The sequence below is a fragment of the Miscanthus floridulus genome, chromosome 8 (genome assembly GCF_019320115.1).
Source record: "Miscanthus floridulus cultivar M001 chromosome 8, ASM1932011v1, whole genome shotgun sequence".
Classification (NCBI taxonomy): Eukaryota; Viridiplantae; Streptophyta; class Magnoliopsida; order Poales; family Poaceae; genus Miscanthus; species Miscanthus floridulus.
This window is the reverse complement of record NC_089587.1, coordinates 31,579,850-31,602,888: the sequence shown is the minus strand read 5'-3', so window position 1 is coordinate 31,602,888 and position 23,039 is coordinate 31,579,850. Positions and strand designations below refer to the sequence as shown.

The 23,039-nt window shown below is 46.0% G+C and overlaps 2 protein-coding genes across 3 annotated transcripts; both read right to left on the bottom strand.

Moving 5' to 3' along the window:
* Positions 1-1,066: 1,066 nt before the first annotated feature.
* Positions 1,067-7,621, bottom strand: LOC136476110 (uncharacterized). The gene is made up of 9 exons (XM_066473805.1): positions 7,603-7,621; positions 6,234-6,703; positions 5,362-5,522; positions 5,114-5,288; positions 4,854-4,990; positions 2,726-4,300; positions 2,389-2,444; positions 2,152-2,283; positions 1,067-2,045 (listed from the first exon to the last, which is right to left on the bottom strand). The coding sequence occupies exons 2-4, from the start codon at positions 6,459-6,461 to the stop codon at positions 5,234-5,236; spliced, it is 444 nt and encodes a 147-aa protein (XP_066329902.1). The 5' UTR covers positions 6,462-6,703; positions 7,603-7,621; the 3' UTR covers positions 1,067-2,045; positions 2,152-2,283; positions 2,389-2,444; positions 2,726-4,300; positions 4,854-4,990; positions 5,114-5,233.
* Positions 7,622-16,810: 9,189 nt separating this feature from the next.
* LOC136471483 (BEL1-like homeodomain protein 2) lies at positions 16,811-19,119 on the bottom strand. 2 transcript variants are annotated; one of them, XM_066469212.1, is made up of 4 exons: positions 17,893-19,119; positions 17,402-17,811; positions 17,254-17,314; positions 16,811-17,173 (listed from the first exon to the last, which is right to left on the bottom strand). In XM_066469212.1, exons 1-4 carry the CDS (start codon positions 18,937-18,939, stop codon positions 16,991-16,993), a joined length of 1,701 nt encoding a protein of 566 aa, XP_066325309.1. In that variant the 5' UTR covers positions 18,940-19,119; the 3' UTR covers positions 16,811-16,990. The 2 variants fall into 2 exon arrangements, with proteins under 2 accessions (XP_066325309.1, XP_066325310.1); XM_066469213.1 differs by having other exon boundaries at positions 17,050-17,173; positions 17,254-17,327.
* Between the last annotated feature and the right edge of the window lie 3,920 nt (positions 19,120-23,039).

Below are 23,039 nucleotides of genomic sequence, written 5' to 3'. Positions count from 1 at the left end.
AAACACAAGGGGGGAGATGAAAGGAAACAATAGCAGCGTTTTTCGGACAGGGCGGTGTGCAATAATAGCAGCAGGTTGAGCAGGTAGGAGGAATTGGGGCATCATACATCATTTTTCGAAAAAATGCTCCATGTATAACAAACAACATAGAACTGAATTAAACTAAAGAGAACACGGGGCATGTCTGACAGTGGCCTAGAAACCTTCATTTGTAAAAAAAAATGGTTTGGAAGGGAGGCGATGGTGGAAGCATATGATAAGAGACGTTGAAGGGGAAAAAAAGGATAAAAAGGCCAAAAATAGCTGCAGGCCATCCTTCAAATCTATAGGCCAGTATGGTATGAGTCATCTGCAGATTAACTGAAGTGGCGTGCTGTTGCTGGCATGTAGAAAGAACAGTTTATTGCGTTGACCATGTAGGATTACGTATGAAATTGGGCAGCAGGTAGTGTACGAAAAGGAGACATTTTGATGGTGCAGCGGTGCCTTATAATTCTACCCAGAGTACTTTTAGAACGCAGTAAAATATGGAACTTCATTGCAACAACTACATGTCTGCAACAAAGATACTTATACCATTCTGGCTTATGAAGCACAGATACTTATACCAATAATAAAGCACGTGAACCATAGTGACTCAAAATCGATTCAGACATATAGGAAACCTGATAGACCCGCGACGGACAAAATGTAGAAAATGCAGAGGTAGTATTCTTTAACATGTAAGGACAATTTTTTCAGGCATCATGACCCTGCAAGATGCTTCTTCTGTGTTATCTGAACATATGTTTTAGCTTGGGAGACATGCTAGGAACCCATTAAGGAAACCTAAAGGTCAATATTAATGTAAGTACGTAACTGATCCAAACTTATCTAGAATTATCTCGGGAACAAAAGAAGCAGGCAAGTAATTTGTTTGTCCTATTGCTCTGCAATATACATGGAAAAACAATCACCATGTTCGCTTGATCGTATCAGCCATGCTTATCAGCTATGATATAATGTTTTTCTCTCACAACAAAACAGCATCAGCCGGCTTTATAAGCCACAGAAACAGCATCTGGAGGAACAAAGCACAAATCAGTAACAAATGGTAGATGGACCTGATATGAGAGGGGGAAAAGTCTGACTGTATGTCTCCTATAAGGCTAGAACAGGGACTATTGTAGACACAAAGATAAGGAAAAGAATCAGTTGTTCATAACGATTTTTTAATTTACCTGTACGACGTGCATCCTGCATACCCTATCTCCTGTTGCATAAATATCATGCGGTTTATGCAGCTAACAAAATCAAAGATGAGGCAACCATGTACTTCTGTCTTTGAAAGAAAGAAAATAAAAGAATAGGGTCCAGTCATATGCTCCTGTGCACGTAGGAAGCAACATGGAGTAATGGATGGAGGGGCAACTATAATTCTTGAACAAAACCTATTTGAATCGGAGGCTGTTGACAATATTGACAATATCATTGAACTGCTAGGAGCGCTGTAGTTTTAATGCAATGACCAACTGGACATAAAAGAGTCCAAGATATAAACAACTATCAGAGTTAAAGCACCTAGTAATTGTGTGCCCTGCAAGCATGCATAATCAGAATTTCGCATCGCTGAACCGCAAGTAATTAATTCGCAGAACTTTGTTTTCCCAAACTAAAAATACAGATATCATTTGCATCTATAAGAAAAGGTATATCTGAATGTAGCCGTCGAAGCAGTATCCAAGTTTATGATGTGAAGGAAAACAGAAGTGAATCACGTGATTGGAGTAAATAGCTCAGGCTGAGACAATAAGAGATGGGAGCCAAAACTTTAATCGGATCAAATATGCTTCTACACATAACTAAATATGCTGGAGGAATACATTCACATCTATTTGTAGTAGGAACAAATGCAGGTACCTCTTATTTTTCTTTTTCTTTCTTCGCCTGTCATCATCACTCTTTTGGTCCTCTTCGTCTCCTTCCACTTCTTCTTTGCCGTCATCCACTCTGAAGTCGTCCTTCTCAAATTCATCGTGAGCCGTAGGAGAAATCATATTCTGACACTAACCAAAAAAGGTGGAAATAAAAAAACAGCAAAAACAAAGCATTAAAAACTAATGAAAAAATAATAAGGAAAACTGCTCCCTTAATTGGGAGAAAAGTGCACACCCCACAAGCAGCGCAAGCCAGAGTGAAGACAACGCAGAAATTGCGAGGAAAACCAGGCGTCATCATCGTCGCCGTGATCGTCATGCTGTCCATATCATCCCTGTCCTTCCGTGTCGTTGGCCTCGATCTCATCTTGTAGGGTTCCAAAGGCACCAATTTGCATCAGCAAATGCACACAAATCTGCACGAAAAAGGCGAAACGCCCCAAACCGCAGAAAGCAGCGAGAAAAAAAATACCTTTCATCGGAAGGCACCGTGCGCCCCACTGTCGTCGAGGTATTTCAATTTTCAACCTAACCAAACCCAAGGAAGGGTGAATCAGTTTAAGATCGAGGCAGGGTCAGATCCAGTAAAAGGCATGGCTGTACACATGTAAATCCAATCCTTCTCGCCAAAAGGAAACCCAAAAAGTTTGTAGGCACAATACATGTATCCACAGTTGTAACTGGATCAGATAAGATCCGAATACAGATAGGTAGGGTTTGGGTACTCGATTTAAGATCCAACTACAGATAGCTAGGGTTTGGGTACTCGATTTCGGACAGCAGGAACGGAAGAGAAGGGATGCGCGTACCTGTTTGGTGCTCGTCACCGGCGAAAGTCCCGAAGATGAGGCCTGGGCACCTAGCGTCGGGCGGAGAAGCGGAGGCGTACGCACGGACTGCACATCTGCGCGCCGCCACCGGCGAGCATCTGCACGACGCAGACGTTGGGGGAGAGGAAAAGGCGGCGAAGCACGTGCCGAGTGCGCTGGCGCCGCCGGCCCACGCACCGAGGGCGCTACCGCCGCCGCAAGCCCCGCTGTCGTCCGCGTGGAGCAGCACGAGGGCGGCGAGCCTCCGCGAGGAGGGAGAGGGTGCGGAGGAGACGATGTGGCGGTGGGGCAAGCTTTGGAGGCAATGCGGTGGCGGGGCGAGCGTCAAGAAGCTTCCGGGGAGGACGGCCAATGTGGCCGGTAATAAAGTGAACGAACGGACGGCTGGCTGCTAGGCCGGTGGTGAAACAGACGGACCGGATGACACTGGAACAGCGATGAACAGTGGAACAGTGATCTGGTCTCAGAAACTAAGGATCTGTACGATACTAGATGGCACCCCGCGCTTCGCTGCGGGCAGGCTGAATTATAACTACAGTTTGCATATTAAAACTTTGTTTGAGCCCAGAACAGGGCTATCAAATTTACAATTTACCACGGAATCAACAGTGTTAACTACCAGTGCATTTTGCTTTCAGTTTAGACAACGGATGCCTTGCTAGAAAGAGGACATCAATGTAGTATGTTAACCAAACTAAATTGCAGGTAGAAGAAAGCTTGAAATATGATCTTAACTACTGCAACATAATCAGTGTGTTGTTAATGGCCTCACAGACCCGTCCCTGTGAAAAACTGCTGGTACATGTAGCCAGGATAGGAAACAGAAGGTGATGTGTTGCCTCTTGTTAATGGTTGAAAATCAAACAGAATGATATTAATTAAGAAAAATTAGGGAGTCAGGTAATTGAGGAACTCACAGGGTAGATTATTTATTTACAGCATAACTGAGATCCGGTATGACTAACTTTGCTATGACTACAATAAACATGTACTTATATACTATGAAACAACCATTAGTGAACTTAAAGCGCAAAAAAATTAGAGACACCCATGTATAGCATTAAGTAAATGACTTCTTTAGTCCCTCTCTGTTAAAGGAGCACCATGGTTCAAAGCCAAAATATGGTGTCATGGTATTTTAGTACAGATTTCACAAAAGTACACTGTGATTGGACGAAACAGATCAAATGCTGAACCTTTCTTTTCCCCAATATCTGTAAATAATCTATGCTTGCAGGAACTGATTCATTTTTCACATGACATGCTGGTAGGACTTTTTTTCCTGCTTGAAATGCATTGAAAGCTGTACTGGCATGGATGCAAGTCAGTAACAATATCAATGAGATGGAAGTGCAGAGTATGTCTCAACAAAAAAAAAAACATGAAGGTGACAATTATATATTAATTAAGGAAGCACTGAGGCATTTTTGTTAGCAGGTAGTAGCAATGGGGGTACCTGCAGCTCAGCGGTGGCATAACCTCACCACAGAAATGTTGCTGATCACAAGATTGGGGGGGACAGGGACTCACCTTCAATATACAAATGGCAATGATCTGGATGATGGAGGGATAAATCAGCATGATACTGTGACAGTTTTTGTACTCTAATCCAGCATGTGCATCTTCAAGTCATATCATCATTGGAGAAACTTTAATGCACAGATGATATGACAAAGAAGCAAAAGTATGGGGAGAGGCTTTCCAAGAAGCAATGTCTGTGATTTGTGCCTGAATAGAAATAAAAAGATTTTTTGTCCAACTTTGAAAGATATGAAAGGTTGTCTAGGATGAGGCAACAAATAAAGCCTCATAATGGCCTTCGGATGGTGATACCAAATTTTTGCCAATAAAAATGGTGGACCCAAAAGTATGATATAGAGGATTATATCTTAGCCATATGGTTTCCATGAGGCAAAAGATAATGTATTATTTTCTCTAATTTAGGAATGTTTGTGAAGAAAAGAAAACGCACATGCTGTTGTATAGAACCCAATTAGCATTGTGGATCATTTACCTAAAGCTCCAAAGCTAAATAGTCTGACGATCCTAACGTTTCTACAAATTAGGCAACATTAATAACATGGAGATAGGAATTGTATTGGCATACCTTGAACCTTGAAAAGGATCCGTGCAAGGGAACCCTCGCACATGTAGTTTGGTGAGTAGGAACAGGAATTGGTGGATGTATGTAGGCCGTAGCGCAGGTCAAAATCATGACCTTCCAATGGATCCCTGAAAGAAACCCTGCACATGTAGTTTTCATTAGAAGGAACACAGGAACTGCTATACGCGCCTAGGCCGTAGCACAGGTTAAAATCATGGTAGTCAAGTGAAAGCAAATCGAAGCTGAGACTGTAAAGCAAATACCTTATGCATATCTTGATCTCTCCACAACCAAGGAGGCACCTGACCGAGGAGATGGCCACTGCGTTTGTGTGGGCACCGCCCTACGCACAGGGCCTGGAGTGCACGCATGTTTGTGTGGCCTCACGGGGTTCCTGCGGTGATGCCTTGCTTTTTTTTATTTTGATGAGAACACATCCTGCATGAGAGATGACAAGATGAGGGGATCCGAGGACATACCGAACACAGACGAGCAGAGATCAAGGGCGCACCTGATTGATGCCTGTGTGCTTGAGTGGAACTTGGGAACAGGGACAGTCTTCTCCTTGGGGACCTTGAGGGCCACCGCCATGAAGGTGGCCCTCAAGAGCAGCGACCTCTTGTTTGCTATGGCAGTGAGATGAACATCAGGCGGCTGGACAGTTTCCAGTAGCTTGGCGGTAGGTAAAGAACCCAAATGAAAAGTATCAGAGGTTTACTTCCTGAAGACACGACGAATTATTTGATAGCACAATAACAGTAATTAAGAAAAACAAATAAAACCAAAGCGGAAGCCAATTAACATGCAGCTAGTTGCTGCTTCAGATGACAACTTACATGTATGTGTGGCAGTGTAACATGTTCATGTGAAAGTTTATCAAAATACTCGACCATGGAGCATAGAGCTGAATCTACTACTACACAAAAATCCTGAACAATCAACCGGCAGACACAAACAGAGGTCATGCACAATTAAGCTGATAAAGTGATAATTATGCAGTCAAGCATGATGTAATCACAAGTTATTGATCAGTTGGTGTACCAATACATGAAAGTCCTCCACAACGTCCATGACTGAAAGATTCCTCAAACCTAGTAAGCCTATGCTAGTGCGGCCAGCTGCAGGTAAGCCTGTTCATTTTGTGCCTGTTAAATGCCCTGCGATTTCTTATTAATCAGGCATTGCAGTTAAAATTTTATTTTTTTCGTTTCAGGGGGGAACATCAAGGGTTTTTAGACTGCTTGAATGAAGCTGAAACCACTATTAGCTGCACCAGACAACTGGAGAAAACCGAGTAGCATTTAACCATCACAGCACAGAGGCATATCATCGAACACATAGGATGCAATAGTGGAATAGCCATGCATGGAGTATGAAACGTACCTTGCTCCATGTCCATGGACCATGGTGTTGTGGTGGTAGGTCCATGGGGACGTAAAGGCTACGCCGCTGCGGATGGGGACGCTGCTCGGGAGAGGCAGTGGCGGCGTTCGTCGGCGAGGAGGCACACGTGTACAGATCGGGAGAGGGAGAGCGACGAAGAGGCCGGCGGGGGCGATGCGGGGAGCGGGCAGCGGCGTTCCCCGCCCGCCGCGGCATCGGGGGCCACATCCGCGACGCGAGAGCCGCGTGCCGTGGGGAAGATAAAGGCGAGGTGTATCCAGGGAAGCTTCTGACGTAGGAAGACGTGGCCACGCCAACGGACTCGACGGGGGAGGCAGAAGGAACGGACGGATGCGATGCAAAGAACTGTGGATATGAACAGTGCAACACTGGAACTGTGGGTGTGAACAGTGCACCGGTGAACCTTGGTTTCGGAACTAAAATTTGTACTAGTTGGCCCCCGCGCTTTGCTGCGGTGTATGGGTATATATGGAAGAGAAAAATGCATTTAAAAAAGTTAGATTAGCACATTAGGAAGTGGAAATTTTGTAGTGAGCAGTAGGTACGTGCAAAGTAATTTAAGAGGGGAAGTTGTTAGAGGTCAAATAAAATTCAGAGGATAGTTTGTATAGGCCAAAACAATCAGGCCGATAGCAATCAAGCCGATAGCAATTGCAAGGTCAGAAGCATAACTGTTCATCGTAGCAGGCAAATACAAAATACACACTGCAACAACTGCAACAAATGGGATATAGCATACTACATAGATACATTTGGCCTATTCCGGGCACCACATTTTCTTGTAGGAAGCAAAGGCATGGAGCTAACTGGAGCAGTTTTTTCGCGAAGGACCATCACGAACAGAACCATGGTTTGGCATCAACAAACATATAGGAAAAGGAATGTAAGAAAAGGACACAGTTCGGCTTTTTTATTTGAGGCATATAGTAAAAGCCCGTTAGCATAGTTTCATGAATATCAGTTAATGCTACCATGCATTTTTTTATGCAATCCTACTACTGACTAAGTGAGCGGTATAATATGTATTGAGTGACAATTGAAAATAAAATAAGACTTTTGAATGACGTTGGCTTTGAACGACTAAGACAATTCTTGACCTTTGTTGCGCATGCAAGTGGTGATAGCTAGATTTGTTAAATATCTTGCTGGTACAGACTACGGTGAGCTTATTTATATTTCCCTGTTATGTTTGAGTGGTTGTACACTGAAAAGGGGAATGCCAAACCTACCACCGATTTCTCTATTTATAGCATGGAGATGCTATTTTGCTGCATATATGTCTCAATTTCAGAGGAAGCCAATGCATTTAGAAAAATATATGTCCAAAACGGTACGCACATCATCATACCTGCTTGGTACCAATGGATGTCATGGAACAATGAGAAGGGATATCACACTCCATAGTGACCTTTGCAAATGGCAGATGGAACCTAATAGGTCTTCTGTTCGGTGATGCGATGCAGTTAACCTGCAAGAACATCGTTATCTAAATGTAGCTATAGAATCGGGATGTAGGCATAGAGTTTTCTGAAGTTATATGGAGGGCATAATTGAACTCATGGAATTATTCTAGCTAGTACATATCCCCAACGTCAGGATTAAACTGGGTACCTTTTGGGGGTAACAGCGGAGTTTAGGTATCTGAACAAAAAAATCCAGAAGACATGTAATATTGTAAATACCTTAACTGATATCTGCAGAATGGAGATCCATGTACCTGTAGCTTATTAGGCAAATGAGGCAAACCTACCAAATAGAAGACAAATGAAAAATTTTAAGACAATTGAAAAAATTAATTGAACTGGAACTTGCACCAAAATGTGTTGCTCTATATATTTTAGTAGAACTGAAGGGCTAAGCTAATTGCTATTACTGAGCAATCAAAGAAACTGTGTGATCCCTAGTTATCTGTTTACAACGTGGCAATCTCCATAAAGGGCGTACCCAGTGCAGAGAGCTCCCGCTCTGTGTCCATGATGCACGGATTTTGTTATTGAACGGTAAAAATAACATTTCAAAACTGCACAAGCTCATATTATTTTACATCCCAAATACAAACTTTGTTGTTGAAGAAGGGCTATGTCAGGCTCAGTATGTCGAAGCCCATAGTAATGACTCAGGCAATCAAGATGGTCTGTTTTGTATGTATAGAATTGAGCTTAATAGTTATCGGTCATTGTCTTGGTCTCTTGGATGATGTGATCCTGGGAATCTTGTAGAAGCAAATAGATTATGAGGCCCTGCTGAAAATATCATACAAACAGTTAAGGTCTTTCATATGTAGTGATACTATATTATATGACAATAGCAACCATAGAAATTAGAACATGTAAATCAATGAAATTAATAAGCATATAAATATGAAGTGTAAGGAACAAATTTTAATGGTAACTATGGTAATAGTTGAGCAAAATTTTTGTGCTGAAATTGGATGGCTCCATAAATAAGAACATGCATATACGCAATCTAAAATTCGACATAAGCATAACCCAATGGAAGGCTGAAAATGTTGGGAACAACAACATACATTTATCATGAGCATATCTATGAAGGGACCAAACCTTGGAGGGGTTGATCTACATCCAGTTGTGTCAGCTGTAGAACAACTGGACCTGATAACCAATATATTTTAGGCATTGCTCTTTTCATCCCAACCTGCAAAAGTTTATCATGAAAATTGGGTGCTGCTACGTATTTTGTCAGCATTAGAAGTTTAGAACTGTGTAGAAACAATGGTCACATAAGAGCTATTTTTTTAGCGTATCGACATGGCACTCACAACCCAATCAATTAACTGGAAATGTAAGAGCTACTTCAGGATAGCCATAACACGCTTGTAAATTCAGTAATCAGATGAGAGCCGAATAGAAATAGCCAAATAGCATAGGTTAGGATTTCGGTGTTCTGGCTTCGTGCAGCAGTACGGCAAGGGAAGGGGTGGGCATACCTGGTAGGGTGCTCGTCGCCGAAGAAGGTCCCGTCGAGAGGACCCGGGCAACTGGCGTGCGGCGGCGCGCTGTTCGGTGGCCGAGGCGCACGGCGGCCCTGCACGCGTCACCGACGGCGAAGGCGAGCGTCCCGTGGGTGAGGTGCATGCGTGGCGAGCTGGTTGGAGGAAGACGCAGGTGCGGCGCGTGATGGGGGGCCGACGCCGCCGGCAAAGCTGTCGAGGAGAGGGAGGATCGCCGGAGCGCTGAAGCACGACGGCAGGGAGGACGGACGCCACGATGGAGCTGTCGAGGAGAGGGAGGATACGGAAGCGGCGCGTGCGACGAGATGGGGGCAGCGGGTGCGGCGGCCAGGTGGGGTCGGAGTCGACGCGGACAGGAGACGAAGGAGCTGGAAGGCTGGATGGGGCTGGCGCTGCGAATCGGAGGGCCTGGCGAGGCCGTGGCGCTGTAGTACTGTAGGAACGCAGAGCCGTTGGCAACATGGATCGGACGGGCAGGAACCTATGAGCGGAGTGTGGGGCTGTAGACGATGGTGCTGTCCCAGAATCTAAAGATTTGTATTTGTATGATGATGACTCGCTAGAACAGTACCAAAGGCGAACACTGGTGTGGCTTGTAATATACTCCTTCCATTTATGAATAAATCAATTTTTAAAGTTGTTTTAAATTAAACTTTTAAGTTTGACCAAGTTCATAAAAACATGAAGATTATGATATCAAATTATTATCATTAGCATACAATATATTATTTTAATACTAAATAAATTATTTGCTTATATCAGAGCCTAGGATTGAGTAGAACACACTCCCCTAAGTATTTTTAAAAACTATTTTTTATTTCTAAAGCTATTGCTAAAATAGAATCGAGCTATAGTGAAGAGTTTGAAATCTGGTTTTTGAAAGTAAGCTAGTAGACACAACCACATATAGGCCCCGTTCGGCTTATCCCATATCTGACTTGTTCGGTTTCTTTTTTTTTAGCCGGAACAGTGTTTTTCTCTCCCAACAATTCAGCCAGAACAGTGTTTTTCAGCCAGTTTCAGCCAAAATTCTGCCAGTCGAACGGGGCCATAAGCCCAAGTTAGTGTGTGTGTACACATATACAGGTGGCAATATATATACTAACTCTAAATGTTAAGTATGGATTGGTTTTATATCTCTGCAATTTACTATTCTAATTATCAGCCATGGTACAATATTTTTCTCTCACAACAAATCAGCGAACAATACTTTTCAACCTGGCTTTTCAGCGAAATGAACATGACGTAGTAAACGTTGGTTGTCTTGCACTCGACAGAGTATCGGATTTATATGGGTTCAAAGTTCAAGTAGGTAGCTGTTGTTAGTCCTCAGAATGGATGTCGGTCATCATACTTTACCGCTTATAAATTGGATAGTTTTGGCACAACTGCTATAAACTTATCTTAAGCCTTTTTTATTCAACTAAATTTATATTAAAAATAAATACATAAGTTAATTCAAATATTTGTTTTACTATTAATTTAATTTAATATAAAAATATAACTTAAAAAATCTAAAATTTGATTTATTTAAGGATGAAAGGGGTACATACGAATCGGATGAATGTTTGTGCCGAAAGAAAAGGCGATGGCCTGGCTCCGTCACGATACACATAAATCAACGGAAATGATACGCCACGGGCGTCCGTCCCGTCTGGACGGACCGCCCTCGTCACCCACGCCACTGCTCCACACGCCTCGTCCGCCCCCGCTAGGTCCATGCGCCTCACGCCTCACCTGCCCACACGCCCTTGCTCGGTCCCGCCCGTGCCCTCAGCCATCTCGCGTCCTCGCCCATCGCAGAAGAGGAGGCGGGGGAGGCCTATGCCTGCGCCCCCATCCACCTCGCATCGTCGGCAGGAATGGGAGGCCTGTGCTACCGCAGTTTCCCACCAGGTAGGTCGTGACCGCCTGCGACGATGTGTTTCAGGCATTGTCGGGCATGTAGCAAGCCTATGTTTCAAGTGTTTCAGTTGTTTTAGACGTATGTTTCAAGTGTTTCATATGGATGTTGCATATGTTGTAACGGCTATACATGCATGTTTCAAGCGTACTATGTTTTAAATGTTTCATATGTTTATGTTGCAAGTGTTTCATCTTGATGTTGCAAAAGTAGATCTGGATGTTGCATATGTTACTATGGCTACACACGCATGTGTTCAAGACATGTTTCATCTGCTTCAGACGTATGTTGCAAGTGTTTTATATGGATGTTGCATATGTTGCAAATGACTATCTTGCAAGTGTATGTTTCAAATGTTTTATCCGTTTCAGGCTTATGTTGCAATTGTGTTCATCTGAGTGTTGTAAAACTAGATCTGGATGTAGGTGTGGAGAAAGCCTAAGCCCTCAGTGGTCCAGTTCCGCGAGCCCCTGGTGTGGCGAAGATGAAGGCCGCGAACATGAGAGCGGCAGGGATGGGATGCAGCGGTAGATCGGCCAGGATGGCACGGGCATGGCGCATCGGGCAGGATGGGACGCATGCCTCCATTCTTCGTGCGCTCGGGCGCAGACGCGGACGGTTGCTGCCTTCTGAGCGGGGATGAGCACAGCACGTGCGTCGGGCGCGAAGCGTGCGTTGGACGCGGGTGGGTGTGCGTCGGGCGCGGGCACAGGAGCCCCGTCCGGACGAACACCGCGTCCGAACGTCCGGACGCTAGTCGCTTCGGTAAATCAATGACACGTTTATTACCCTGGGCAGCTTTTGTTGCTGCTCACTTCTGTCTGACCCATTGTTGATTACTCGCCATTGCCTGCCTTTCCAATTCGCCACCTGCACATCTCTACTTCGCTCCTGTAACGCGCTGCTTCCTCCATTTCAAATTATAAAGCCCCGTTCGCTGGGAGGAATTCTAGAGGAATCTGGAGGAATTTGTGAGAGAAAAACACTATTCCGGATGAAAAAAGAAGCGGATCAAACCGGGTTTAAGGGCACACGAACAGGGCCAAAAACATATTTTCTTTATTCTAAAATAGTTAATTTAGCTAGAATAAATCTGAACAAATGTTTATCCAGATTTGTAACAAAGTGTCAACCAGCATTTATTCAGATTTATAGTTAAATTGCCAACTATTTTGGGAAAACACAACATATAGTTTATTTCAGTATGATAAAACTTTGACCAACAATTACTTCAGCAACATGTGGCCTAAAATCACAATCCTACCTCAGTACTCCATCGGAACTTTGTACTAGGCTAATTTCCGGCTTCGTACAGAAGTTCTCCTCCAACGTACTGTTTAATGCAGATTTACAGTTTCTGATCAACCGCTAGTACCTGAACGAAAGCATGTGCATATGCATATCAGTGTCGAGAGATTGGAGGCGGGCTGTTCCACAAGCATGGGCTTGGGCCAGTTGGGTATAGATTCGGCCCGCGGAAGGGGCAGGCGGCGCAACGGCTTTCCCGTGACCGCCCTGACGACCTGACGCGACGAGTCGAAGGGAGAGTTGGTGTTCAGCACAGCAGCGCCGCAACAGTGTGTACACGAGACAAGTCTCTGCGTCTGTGTCACTGACAAGTATATTTGCTTGCAACAGCTACAAGACGAGCGAAGCATGCAGTTGCTGTCTCAGCCGCTAGCTAGCAGTAGCAGCTAAAAAACCGGGCTGGCATGCGATTGTGCCGCCTGAATTTTGATTCCGACGGCCCTGTGGCCTGCTTGTCCCAGCTCAAAAAGGAAGAGGCCCCCTTTCTCTGCTGCAAGCTGCATGCATGCATGGTTCTGTATTCGAGTGTGATGCTGGTGCAGCGTGTAGTCAACATCCCTGACTTGCAGTCGTTTTATACCACCATACCAGCAGGGAGAATAGAGATATACCCCTGCTACTCATTAATAATAATACTTGTACTACTACTCAACACTGCCAGCCAAGCCAAGGAATTGCCATCGAGCATGTACTGTAGTAAACCTAATGTGCCATGAGATGATCTCGATTCTCTTATAGCACTTCATTATCATATAAGGTAAGTTTTTCTTGGGATGTTATATACTCCTAAGATAGGTTTAGCAGAACTTAGGGTGCGTTTGGTTCGAGGACGAAGTTGGATGGGATATGGTGATCCATGGATATTGGGATAAGGATATCCATGATATATGTTTGGTTGGATGGATAGGACGAGCTATTTTTTTTGTTTGGTTAGATGGATAAAAGTGGATGAGATTAGAATAGTTCTCTAATTATATCTATTATTTAAAAACAATAACAATTAATTAGACACTAATAAATATGCACTAATACTAATTTTGCCATGAAAATCACTAATTTAAAATAAATGTGTTAATTAGCACAACTAATAACCTAGTTAGCACACGAAACATGCACTAATCAACGTATTAGCACTTATCAAAACTAACCCTACCATCATAATTACTAAGTAATAATATAACATACTAATCATCCTTAATTTATTTACTAATGACAAAGATTAGAAGACATGGATAAGCTAGTTCGCAAGATTTTTACGAACCAAAAAATCCAGCATCTCGGGATATATTCCCTATCCATGATTTTACTAGTCCCAGTAATTCATCCAACCAAACGCCAGTGATCCATGGATGGTTCAATCACATCCATACAAATCCAACCAACCAAACATATCCTTAATGGCGTACTTAGTACTAGTACCAGAAGCTAAGTCGGTCACGTGCGGTCAAGCAGAACTGGCACGTGAGAGGACGACTTTCCAATTTCCATTCCATTCATTTGGGTAGCTCGCAAGCGCCAAGCAGTACAGTACTTTCTTTGCCCGCAAAAAAATATAATTATGAAAACGTGCCGATCAAGTACAAGTTTAACTAAGTTTATAATAAATAATATTAATATTTATATCTCTAAATAAATTTATTATAAAAATATATATTCTATAACTAATCTAATAATACTTATTTTATATTATAAATATTAATACTTTTTTATATAAAATTAGTCGAAGTTCAAAAAAAAAACGACAATTACGTTCGCTCGTGGATGTGCGATGATGCTGATGATGTGTCCATCTCGAAATAACTGACGCGCACAATCAGGTCCGTCCCCTACCGCGCTACTGCTACTTCATGTTTGGACCCATGCCCAGACACTGCTGCCATGCCCTGCAGCCTCTGCCATGAGCCCATGAACCGTCAGCTCATGCTCATCAGAACGCAATGCAATGCTCACAGCATTCCTACACGGCTACACCGTCTGACACTGATGATCGTCTGGACCGGTATTCGAGTCCCGTTCTCTGGTCCTCTCGTGCTCGCGCGCTGGCGCCAGTGGTGCTCGCTTTATCCGTCGCGCGCGCCGCAGGTTCCCACCTCAATTATAAATATATATTTTAAGTCTTTTAGACTTACAATTATTTTATATAGATATTACAAAAATAGATCAGAGTTACATATATTTCAAGTATTTCAGAGATATGTTGCAAGGGTTTATTCAAAATATTTCATCTGTTCTAGGCATATGTTGCAATCGTTTTGATCTGAATGTTGTATATGTTTCACACATATGTTTCAACAGTATGTTTCAAATGTTTCATCTGTTTCAGTCTTCCGTTGCAGCAAGTGTTTCATGTTGCAAGTTACAAATGTTCTATCAGGACATTGCATATGTTTTCATATATATGTTGCAGATGTTTCATATCTTATATTTAAATGTTTAATGTTGCACGTGTTTCATTCCGTTCGGAGAGTCAAGGGGCCTGAGAGGAGTGATGAGTCAAGGGGCCTGAGAGGAGTGATGGTGGCACGGCACGATTGTCGAGGAACGGGGTGCAACGAGCCGGTGACCGACGGACGTAGCATATGGCACGCTGGGCCGACAGTCAGGGGCACGGCGGGACGGGGTGTGCCTGCGAGGCGGGTTGAACGGATGGTGGCGGGCACAGTGAGGTCGAATTGAGACGGACGGGCAGATTACGAGCGAGTCCCCACAGAATCCTATGCCAAACACGTCCTAAGTAACATCCGATGATCCAGCGGCGTGGAACGTTTGCACACGTCCTCGATGGTGGTGTAGTTGTATATCTCTGTTTTTGTTTTTGCATGATTGTTAATATTTTTCGTTTTCATGAAGTGTCATGTCACACAGACGACGACAACTTCAACTTGTGTGAAGACACAATGAATCAGGACCAACATCTCATGTGCCTTCATGTGCCGAATTTTGGGGCGACATCCTGGGTCAAGAAACGGGGCACTAGCTCGCTAGCTAGGATTCAAGAAGTAGCACTCCTGTTGACTGTTCTAACGCAGTTATGCAGATAGTTCAATCTAGAACAGCATAGCTTTGTACTTTGGGCAACCGAGGCTTTCAAATCTGTGGAAACATTCGGTGGAATCGTAAAGCCTATCTACAAGAAAATACTCCCTCCCTACAAATTGCATGCCACTCTTGTCCTAAATTAAATTTCTTTAATTCTAACTAAGTTATAAAAATACGCTAGCATATATAACATCAAATCGATTTTAAAAATTCATCATGAAAGATATCTTGACAGTTGAAAACTTTGTTAAAATCTAGATAAATTTAACTTAGAACAAAAATAAAGCGGTATATGTCCACAAGGAGCAAAGAGAGAATACTGAGAGAGAGAGAGAGAGAGACAGAGAGAGAGAGAGAGAGAGAGAGAGAGAAGTGTGCACTGAACTTTTTTTTACGTTTTTCTTTGCATTTTATGAATTTTATTTATCTAATCTAATAGTTATACTCTCTCCATTCCAAACTCTAAGTTGTTCTACACTTTATATATACGTAACTTTTCCTGCGTATGTAGATATAATATGTTGCCCCAAATTTTGGCCTTAGTATTTTAACTCACTACTCTACTCCATGTTTTTTTTTTTTGACGGCATACTCTACTCCATGTTGTCGAAGTCTTTTGGGCTTCCCACATTTTCACTGCTCCGTTTGCTGTGGATTGACGAAGTCTTTGGGCTTCCCACTTCCTGTCGTCGAAATCTTTGAGCTTGGACAATGGTCACCTCGGTCCTCAAGAATAGTTGAGCCGAAAATTTTGCAACAACTTGGCTGTATGCAGTCACGTAAGCTGAACCTTTTGAATTTCTAAAAAAATGTCCCTAATGTAAGTGGTTCACCTAAGGACTGGACCTTACTAATTAATGCTTACCATACCATGGTCTTCTTCCATGTTTACCCTAGTCTCCGGTTTACGACTTGTTTAGTTGTTTGCATCCATCCATGTTGTCATAGCACTTGTTCCATGTTCTCTCTGACATACGCCTTGTTAGCGTCAACGTCACCATAGCACAGCACGTTTTCAAAATGATTTATCAAATTATCATGTGTTTTGGACCTTAGGATGAACCATTTAGCAGTTTCAGGGACGTGAAAGTGTGAAATTGCTAGAGACATGGCACATGCCGAGACAAGTGTTTTGCTGAAACTGGGATTTGCTCATGATCCTAGCAATTATCAAGCTCCAATTTTTGCTGAAATTGCCTACTGCAATGTGCAATCTGACAAGAAAGAAAGCATGAAATCTGCTGTATCTGAAATTGCCCACGTTGCCAACCATCTGAATGATGAACTGAACAGAGCGTACGCTCAGCTCAATTCATTCAAAACCTGATTCAGCAGTATCCTCCCCTGCTCTTCCCAGTCAACCAGGATGCACAGATGATTGATCTTACTTGAAAATGCTGGCGTTGGCAATGATATGTACTGTACATAAACATGGCACAAGGGAATTACAAGGCCCAATGGTAAATCGATCGACGGCAGCAGCTGAACAGCTCTAAATGCAGCTATGGAACTGGTTCACTGGCCACCATCATCTAGCTGGCAGAGTCGACGCTTGCTCATGTGCTGCTGCTGCTGCTCCATCGCCGGCCCCTGCCCTCCTCCTCCTCCTGCGCCCGAGCTCCTCTTCAGGTCCTGGTACATCTCCTCGATCATCGGCTTCCACAGACGAACCCGTGCGTTTATGAACCAATTCGACACCTGCAAAACGCAAAACTCACTCAAATCCATCCCCCATAACACTGATCTTGAAATAAGTCTGATGGGATTTCGATCTCTACCTGGTTCCTGGTGAGGCCGCTTCTTGCAGCCAGCACGTCCTTCTCATGGTCCTTGGGATACCTGAGCAGAGCACCTGGTCAACAATGTCGGATTTGGCAAACGCATTTCAGCATTCGCGCAGCAAGAATCGTGAACAGACGGACTTACGGGTGCAGGAAGTTCTCGAACATCCAGGCCTTGAGCACGGCGACGGACTTCTCCGGCAGGCCGCGCTGGGGCCGCCAGCACTGCTGCTCGGCGCGCCGCAGCTGCTGCGCCGACCAGTGCTTCTGTATGAAGGCCGACTCCCAGCTCCGCTCCACGCCGCCGCTGGCCGCCGCGGTCACCGTCACCGACGACGACGACTCGCCCCAGCAGCTGGCCCTGCTCGCCGCTGACATGAACTCGCCGGCAAGCCGCCGCCTCAGGCCGCGGTACATCGCCGACACGGCGCAGTGCGCGAATGGCGCGCAGATGCTGCCGCCGTTGCCGGCGCCCGACGGCGAGTGCATCAGGCTGTTGAACTTGGCCGTCGTGCTCTGGATCTCGTCCAAGCATTGGTTGTACTTCTGGTCCATCTGCAGATCATCGTCAAACACAATAAAGATCCAAAATTTGACAGAGTAATTAATTATTAGTGTGAACGAACGAATGGTCACCAGTTGAAGCGTCTTGAGGAGCTTGCTCCGGACCCTCTGAGCCTCTCCCCAGCGCGCGCCGGCGTCGGCCGACGAGGCCACCATGAACCGGTTGGAGCTCACCGCGGACGGCGCGCCGACCGAGCCGCCGTCGACGCCGCTGCACGAGTCGTCGGCCACGTCGGCGACGCCGTCCAGCATGTGACCCACGACGTCGTTGAGCACCTCCTGGACCACGGCCGCGTACCGGGAGCGCGCCACCACAACGGTGAAGTGCGGCACCATCCCGGACCGGGAGCGCGCCCGCGGGTGCAGCACCTGCGGGAGCTCGGTCAGCGCGGAGCGGCTCCCTCCCGAGGAGCACTGCTCCACGGCGTTCAGTGCGCTGTCCGAGGACAAGATGGACTTGGAGCACAGCGTCAGCGACAGCTCGCTCGCCGGCGCCGCGGACGCGTTGGCGCCACTGCAGGCGGCGGCAAGCGGGTAGTGGAACCCGCCTCCCGCTTCGGGGAGCCTGGCCCCGGCGAGGTGGTACGGGTCATGGGCCGACACGGCTACTGGTCCGCCGGCGCTGGTCCAGATACCGTACGGCTTCTTGGACGACGATGGCGACGACCAGACCGCCATGGCCCCCGGTTGGCTGGGGCACCGCAAGCTCGCCGCGACGCGGCCGTCGCTGCCGGCAACGCCGTACACGTCGTCGTCCATCTCCTCCGGAGGCGTCCTCCCGCCGGTACGATCATCCTGCGGCGGCGGCGGCGGCGGCGGCGCGGTGGTGTTGGCGAAGAGCTGGCTGGCGAAGGAGGCCAGCACGATGTTGTTCGCCGCGTAGTGCGCGCCCACCAGGTCCGTCGCCGTCGCGGCGCCGGCGCCGCATCCCGCCGCGTCGCCGAGGCCGAACCCGAAGCCGCCGTGGTCAAGAAGCATGCCGGGGTGGAAGTGCGGCACCTCGGCGCTCATAATGCCGCCGCCGCCCCCATAGCCGCCGCCGCTGCTGCCGGCCATGAAGTAGCCGCCGCTCATGGCGTCCACCCCGATTGGCGAGAACGACGACGGATCACTCTCCATTTGTAGGCCAGCCAGCCAGGGAATATTGAATTTTTTGTAGTGATTTCAGCACTCCTACGGACAGCAGCACGGATTAGAACACTGAACACTTCGTTGTTCTCTGCAGTTTTCCTGTCGGATCAATTGTAGCGCTAGAAAAGAAGGTAAGAAGATGAGCCGCGCAAGGACCCTTTGGTAGTGTTCCCGGACCGGCTCCGGGAGCCGGTTTACGACTCCTGATGTTAAACGGGTGCGAGGACACAAGGCCTGTTCGCTTAGTACGTTTATCGGCAAGAATCTACAGTATTTTTCTCTCATAATAAATCAGTTTTAGTTGATTTATCAGTCGACTTTAATATCAGCCGAACAGATCAATAAATTTTATCGGAGAAGTTATGGAAATTACGTTGACGCCTTGTTTAGTTCCACCCCAAATTCCTAAAAAGTGCTACAGTACCTATCACATCGAATGTTTGCGGCCCGTGCATGGAGCATTAAATGTAGACGAAAAAAACTAATTGCACAGTTTAGCGGGAAATTACGAGACGAATGTTTTGAGCCTAATTAGTCCATGATTGAACACTAATTGCCAAATAAAAACGAAAGTGCTACAGTAACCCCAAATTCCAACTTCCTGAAACTAAACACGCGCTGAGACAGAGCCAAGATGAGAGATGAAGCCAAAAAATCGAGCTTCCCTCGGTCCCCTGTCGACAGATGCATGGGCCCTGGACGAGTTTGCCCTCGCCGTGAGCATGAGCACGCGGACATGGCCATCCAGAGCCGTGCGAAGGTAGGGGCGGGCGGGGAGCTACGGGGAGACGGAGGCGGCACGGGGAGGTCGGGGCCGCCGAGGGACGCCGCTCAGGGGCCGTTGGGGTCGCGCGGGGCTGCCGGTGTGGGCCGTGCGGGGTCGCCGAGAGACACTACTCGAAAGCCGCTGGTCGCGGGGCCGCTAATGCGAGCCACCGAGGTCGCTGTGTCCGTCGGGCGTGGGGGCGGACTGGCGGAGGATGTCGAGCCGCGACGCACTTCCTGGCGGTGGCGATGGAGATTAGGAAGGAGAGTGCGGCCGCGTGATTAGGAGATAAGGTTGAAGGGGATGCGGTTATGTGGATGCGGTGGGATTGCGTATGGATACGACGGTGTTGGGTTCATAAACTCGGGGTCCCCAATGGATTCGCTTTCCTATAAAAAAAACTCGGCCCAGCAGATGACGTTGCGACAACGCGCACCTCCCGGGACAGCCCAGATACGTAATGACAGGCCATGGTAACGATCTGGTCCCCGACCGGAAGGCTCTGGCCAAGGTGGGGACACGGTCTGACTTCGACCTCCTTTTTTGACGGAGGATACGCTGGACCTTTGCTCGCGATTCTTCTCCGACCGACACGGTCGGATTCGACTGGGGACGCCCGCTCGGTGAGGGCCCGGGGATCAAGCAGAGCAGATAAGGTAAGTCGCTCAAGTCAACCGCAATACCGAGAACTGTACCCTGTCATACCCTGCACATCTGCAGGACGGTGCCACCAAGCCATACCAGACGGGCACTTTGCAACCTTCCAGACGTGTCAGAGCACGAACAGTATTGTAGGCGTCGACGTTTGCCGTACCAGACGAACACGGTAGAGCCTGCCACATGCGTCTGACATAAAACAGTATTATGGGCGCCGACGATCATCTCGTACCCGACAGCGTGGGCAACAAGACTAGGTAGCACACGTATCCATTCTCTCTTCCTCTGACTTGTAAGACAATCCCCTTCAAACTATAAAATGGGATACGCTCTCTCCTCTCCAGGAACGTTCGCTGGGCACTAGACGTTCTCTCGACACACGACGTTCTCTCGGCTCTCAAAAGAAAAGAGGCTGGACGTTCTCTCTGGTTCTAGATAATCTGAGCATTCGAACAGCTCAACAGCTCTAGAATTGAACAGCTACACCGAGCATATGCTCCAATAATTAGCGCACGTTAAAGCACCCGTCACTCTCGCCGCTTCAGTTCATAGTCTGACTAGGACTTTAGCACCCCTTCTCATTTCTACCCGTTTGTAACCCCACATCAAACTTTGAGCACCCAGGCTCAGGAATAAAGTCACCGACCGACTAAGACTGGACGTAGGGTACGTTGTCTGAACCAGTATAAATCCTGTGTCATTGGGTGCTAGGCCACATCCGATCACAACGTACGACAAAACTACAGATATTTACTTGTTTGTCACTTTTCGCACCGACAGACGGTGTGGGAATCAGATAACGTTGGAAAAGAAAAGAAAAGAAATTAGAAAAAGAAAAAAGAAAAGAAAAGAAAAAAAAAGAGGGTATTATGAATATTTCATCATTTTAGACTAGCAGGCGAAATTGTTTTGTTAAACGGTTTAAAAAACTAATTTAGCTCCACGACTGAATCTGCTCTACCAGTGAAGTTATAACTGAAACTGTTTTAATTGAAGCCGGATCTCTAGCAATCTGGTCCTAAAGAGATCCCCATGGTGATTGCGAAATGATTCATCGGGAAGGAAAAAGAGGTTTTTGATAACTACTACTACTCTACTAGTATCTTGTCATTATTGCAAGGCACATAGAGCCAAACTGCATCCAAGCATATGAATGGAATGGGTGTATGAACAAATAAACTACTGTAATTATCAGTACGGAGATAAACAGAGAAGTAATGGCAAGGGACCTGGATGAAACTAAACAAGTAGTAGGGCAATGATTCAGGGGAGGCACAGCAAGCAGAAGCGACAAAATATGCTAAAGGGTGTTGGGTTCTTTAGTCGCTCCTCAAATTTATGTCACATCGAATGTTTAGATATTAATAAGAAGTATTAAATATAGATTAATTACAAAATCAATTACCTAGATAGAGGCTAATTTGCGAGACAATTTTTAAGCCTAATTAATCTGTCATTAGGACATGTTTACTGTAGCACCACGTTGTCAAATCATGGACTAATTAGGCTTAAAAGATTCGTCTTGCAAATTAGTCGCAAATTGTGTAATTAGTTTCGTAATTAGTCTATATTTAATACTCTATGCATATGTCCAAACATTCGATTTGATAGGAATTTTAGGAGTTACTGCAGTAACTAAACAGGGCCTAAGACGAACACAAGAACCAAGGGAGACAGACAGCAAGGGAAAAAAAATTCAAAACTCTTTGGAAGATTCAACTCCCCATGTAGGAGTACGTCCTGAAATGGAAAGATGAGCACTTCAAATGGAACGCCTACAAGGAGCAAGACAGCAATTGGGGATGTGGGAGACGACATCACTTATCAGGCAAGCAAGCATGAATGACGATGGAGATTAAAGAGCAGGAGCAGGTCTCTCTCTCCTGGACCCGGATCTTGGCGCTGCTGGGTCAGATGTGTTTGGCCTGGGCTTGCTCACAAGTCACAAAACCATGGGAAATATGGAGGGACCCCACTGTGCTTCTCCCAAGCAGATGCAGCAATGGCGATTTTTTTTAAAAATTTTAACCATTTTTTTGAATATAATTTTAAATCTAACGCTGACGATTTTTTTAAAAAAACTAACACTTTTGGCCGCGCCTATTGCCCTGGCGCGGCCAAATGCCTGTGCCGCGCAGGGCTGACGTGGCGTGGGGCGGCTGGGGGGCTGCTGACGTGGCCGGTCCTGCCGCGCCATCCATCATGGCACGGCAGTGCCGCGCCGTGTTGCGTGGCGCGGCTGGACCAAACATACCGCACGAGCAGCCACACCTGCCGCTGCGCCCGCCGCCGGCCCGGGCTACCTGGATGGTAGAATCGAAACGCGTCGCGCCAGTATATTGTTGAGTTTTTTCACGGCCGAATAGAGAATTTGATAAGCCAATGATTAGTTTTTCGTCTTTCATAATACGGTTATGCACCATTTTAACTAATCAATTACGAAAAATTACCACCGGTGTCCAGATACGCCGGGACTGCCGGTTCCCGAACGCATGGTACTTAATCTCGCCGGCGGTGCTGCCACGACTCAACGAAACAAATAAGAAGCAAGTTGACAAACTTCCACATAACGTATTCATTGTTTTGACATAAGTTTGACATAAAATAACCAAATAACCCCACAAGTTTTGGATGTCAATGTTCGTTTGACCAAAACAAACTAAGA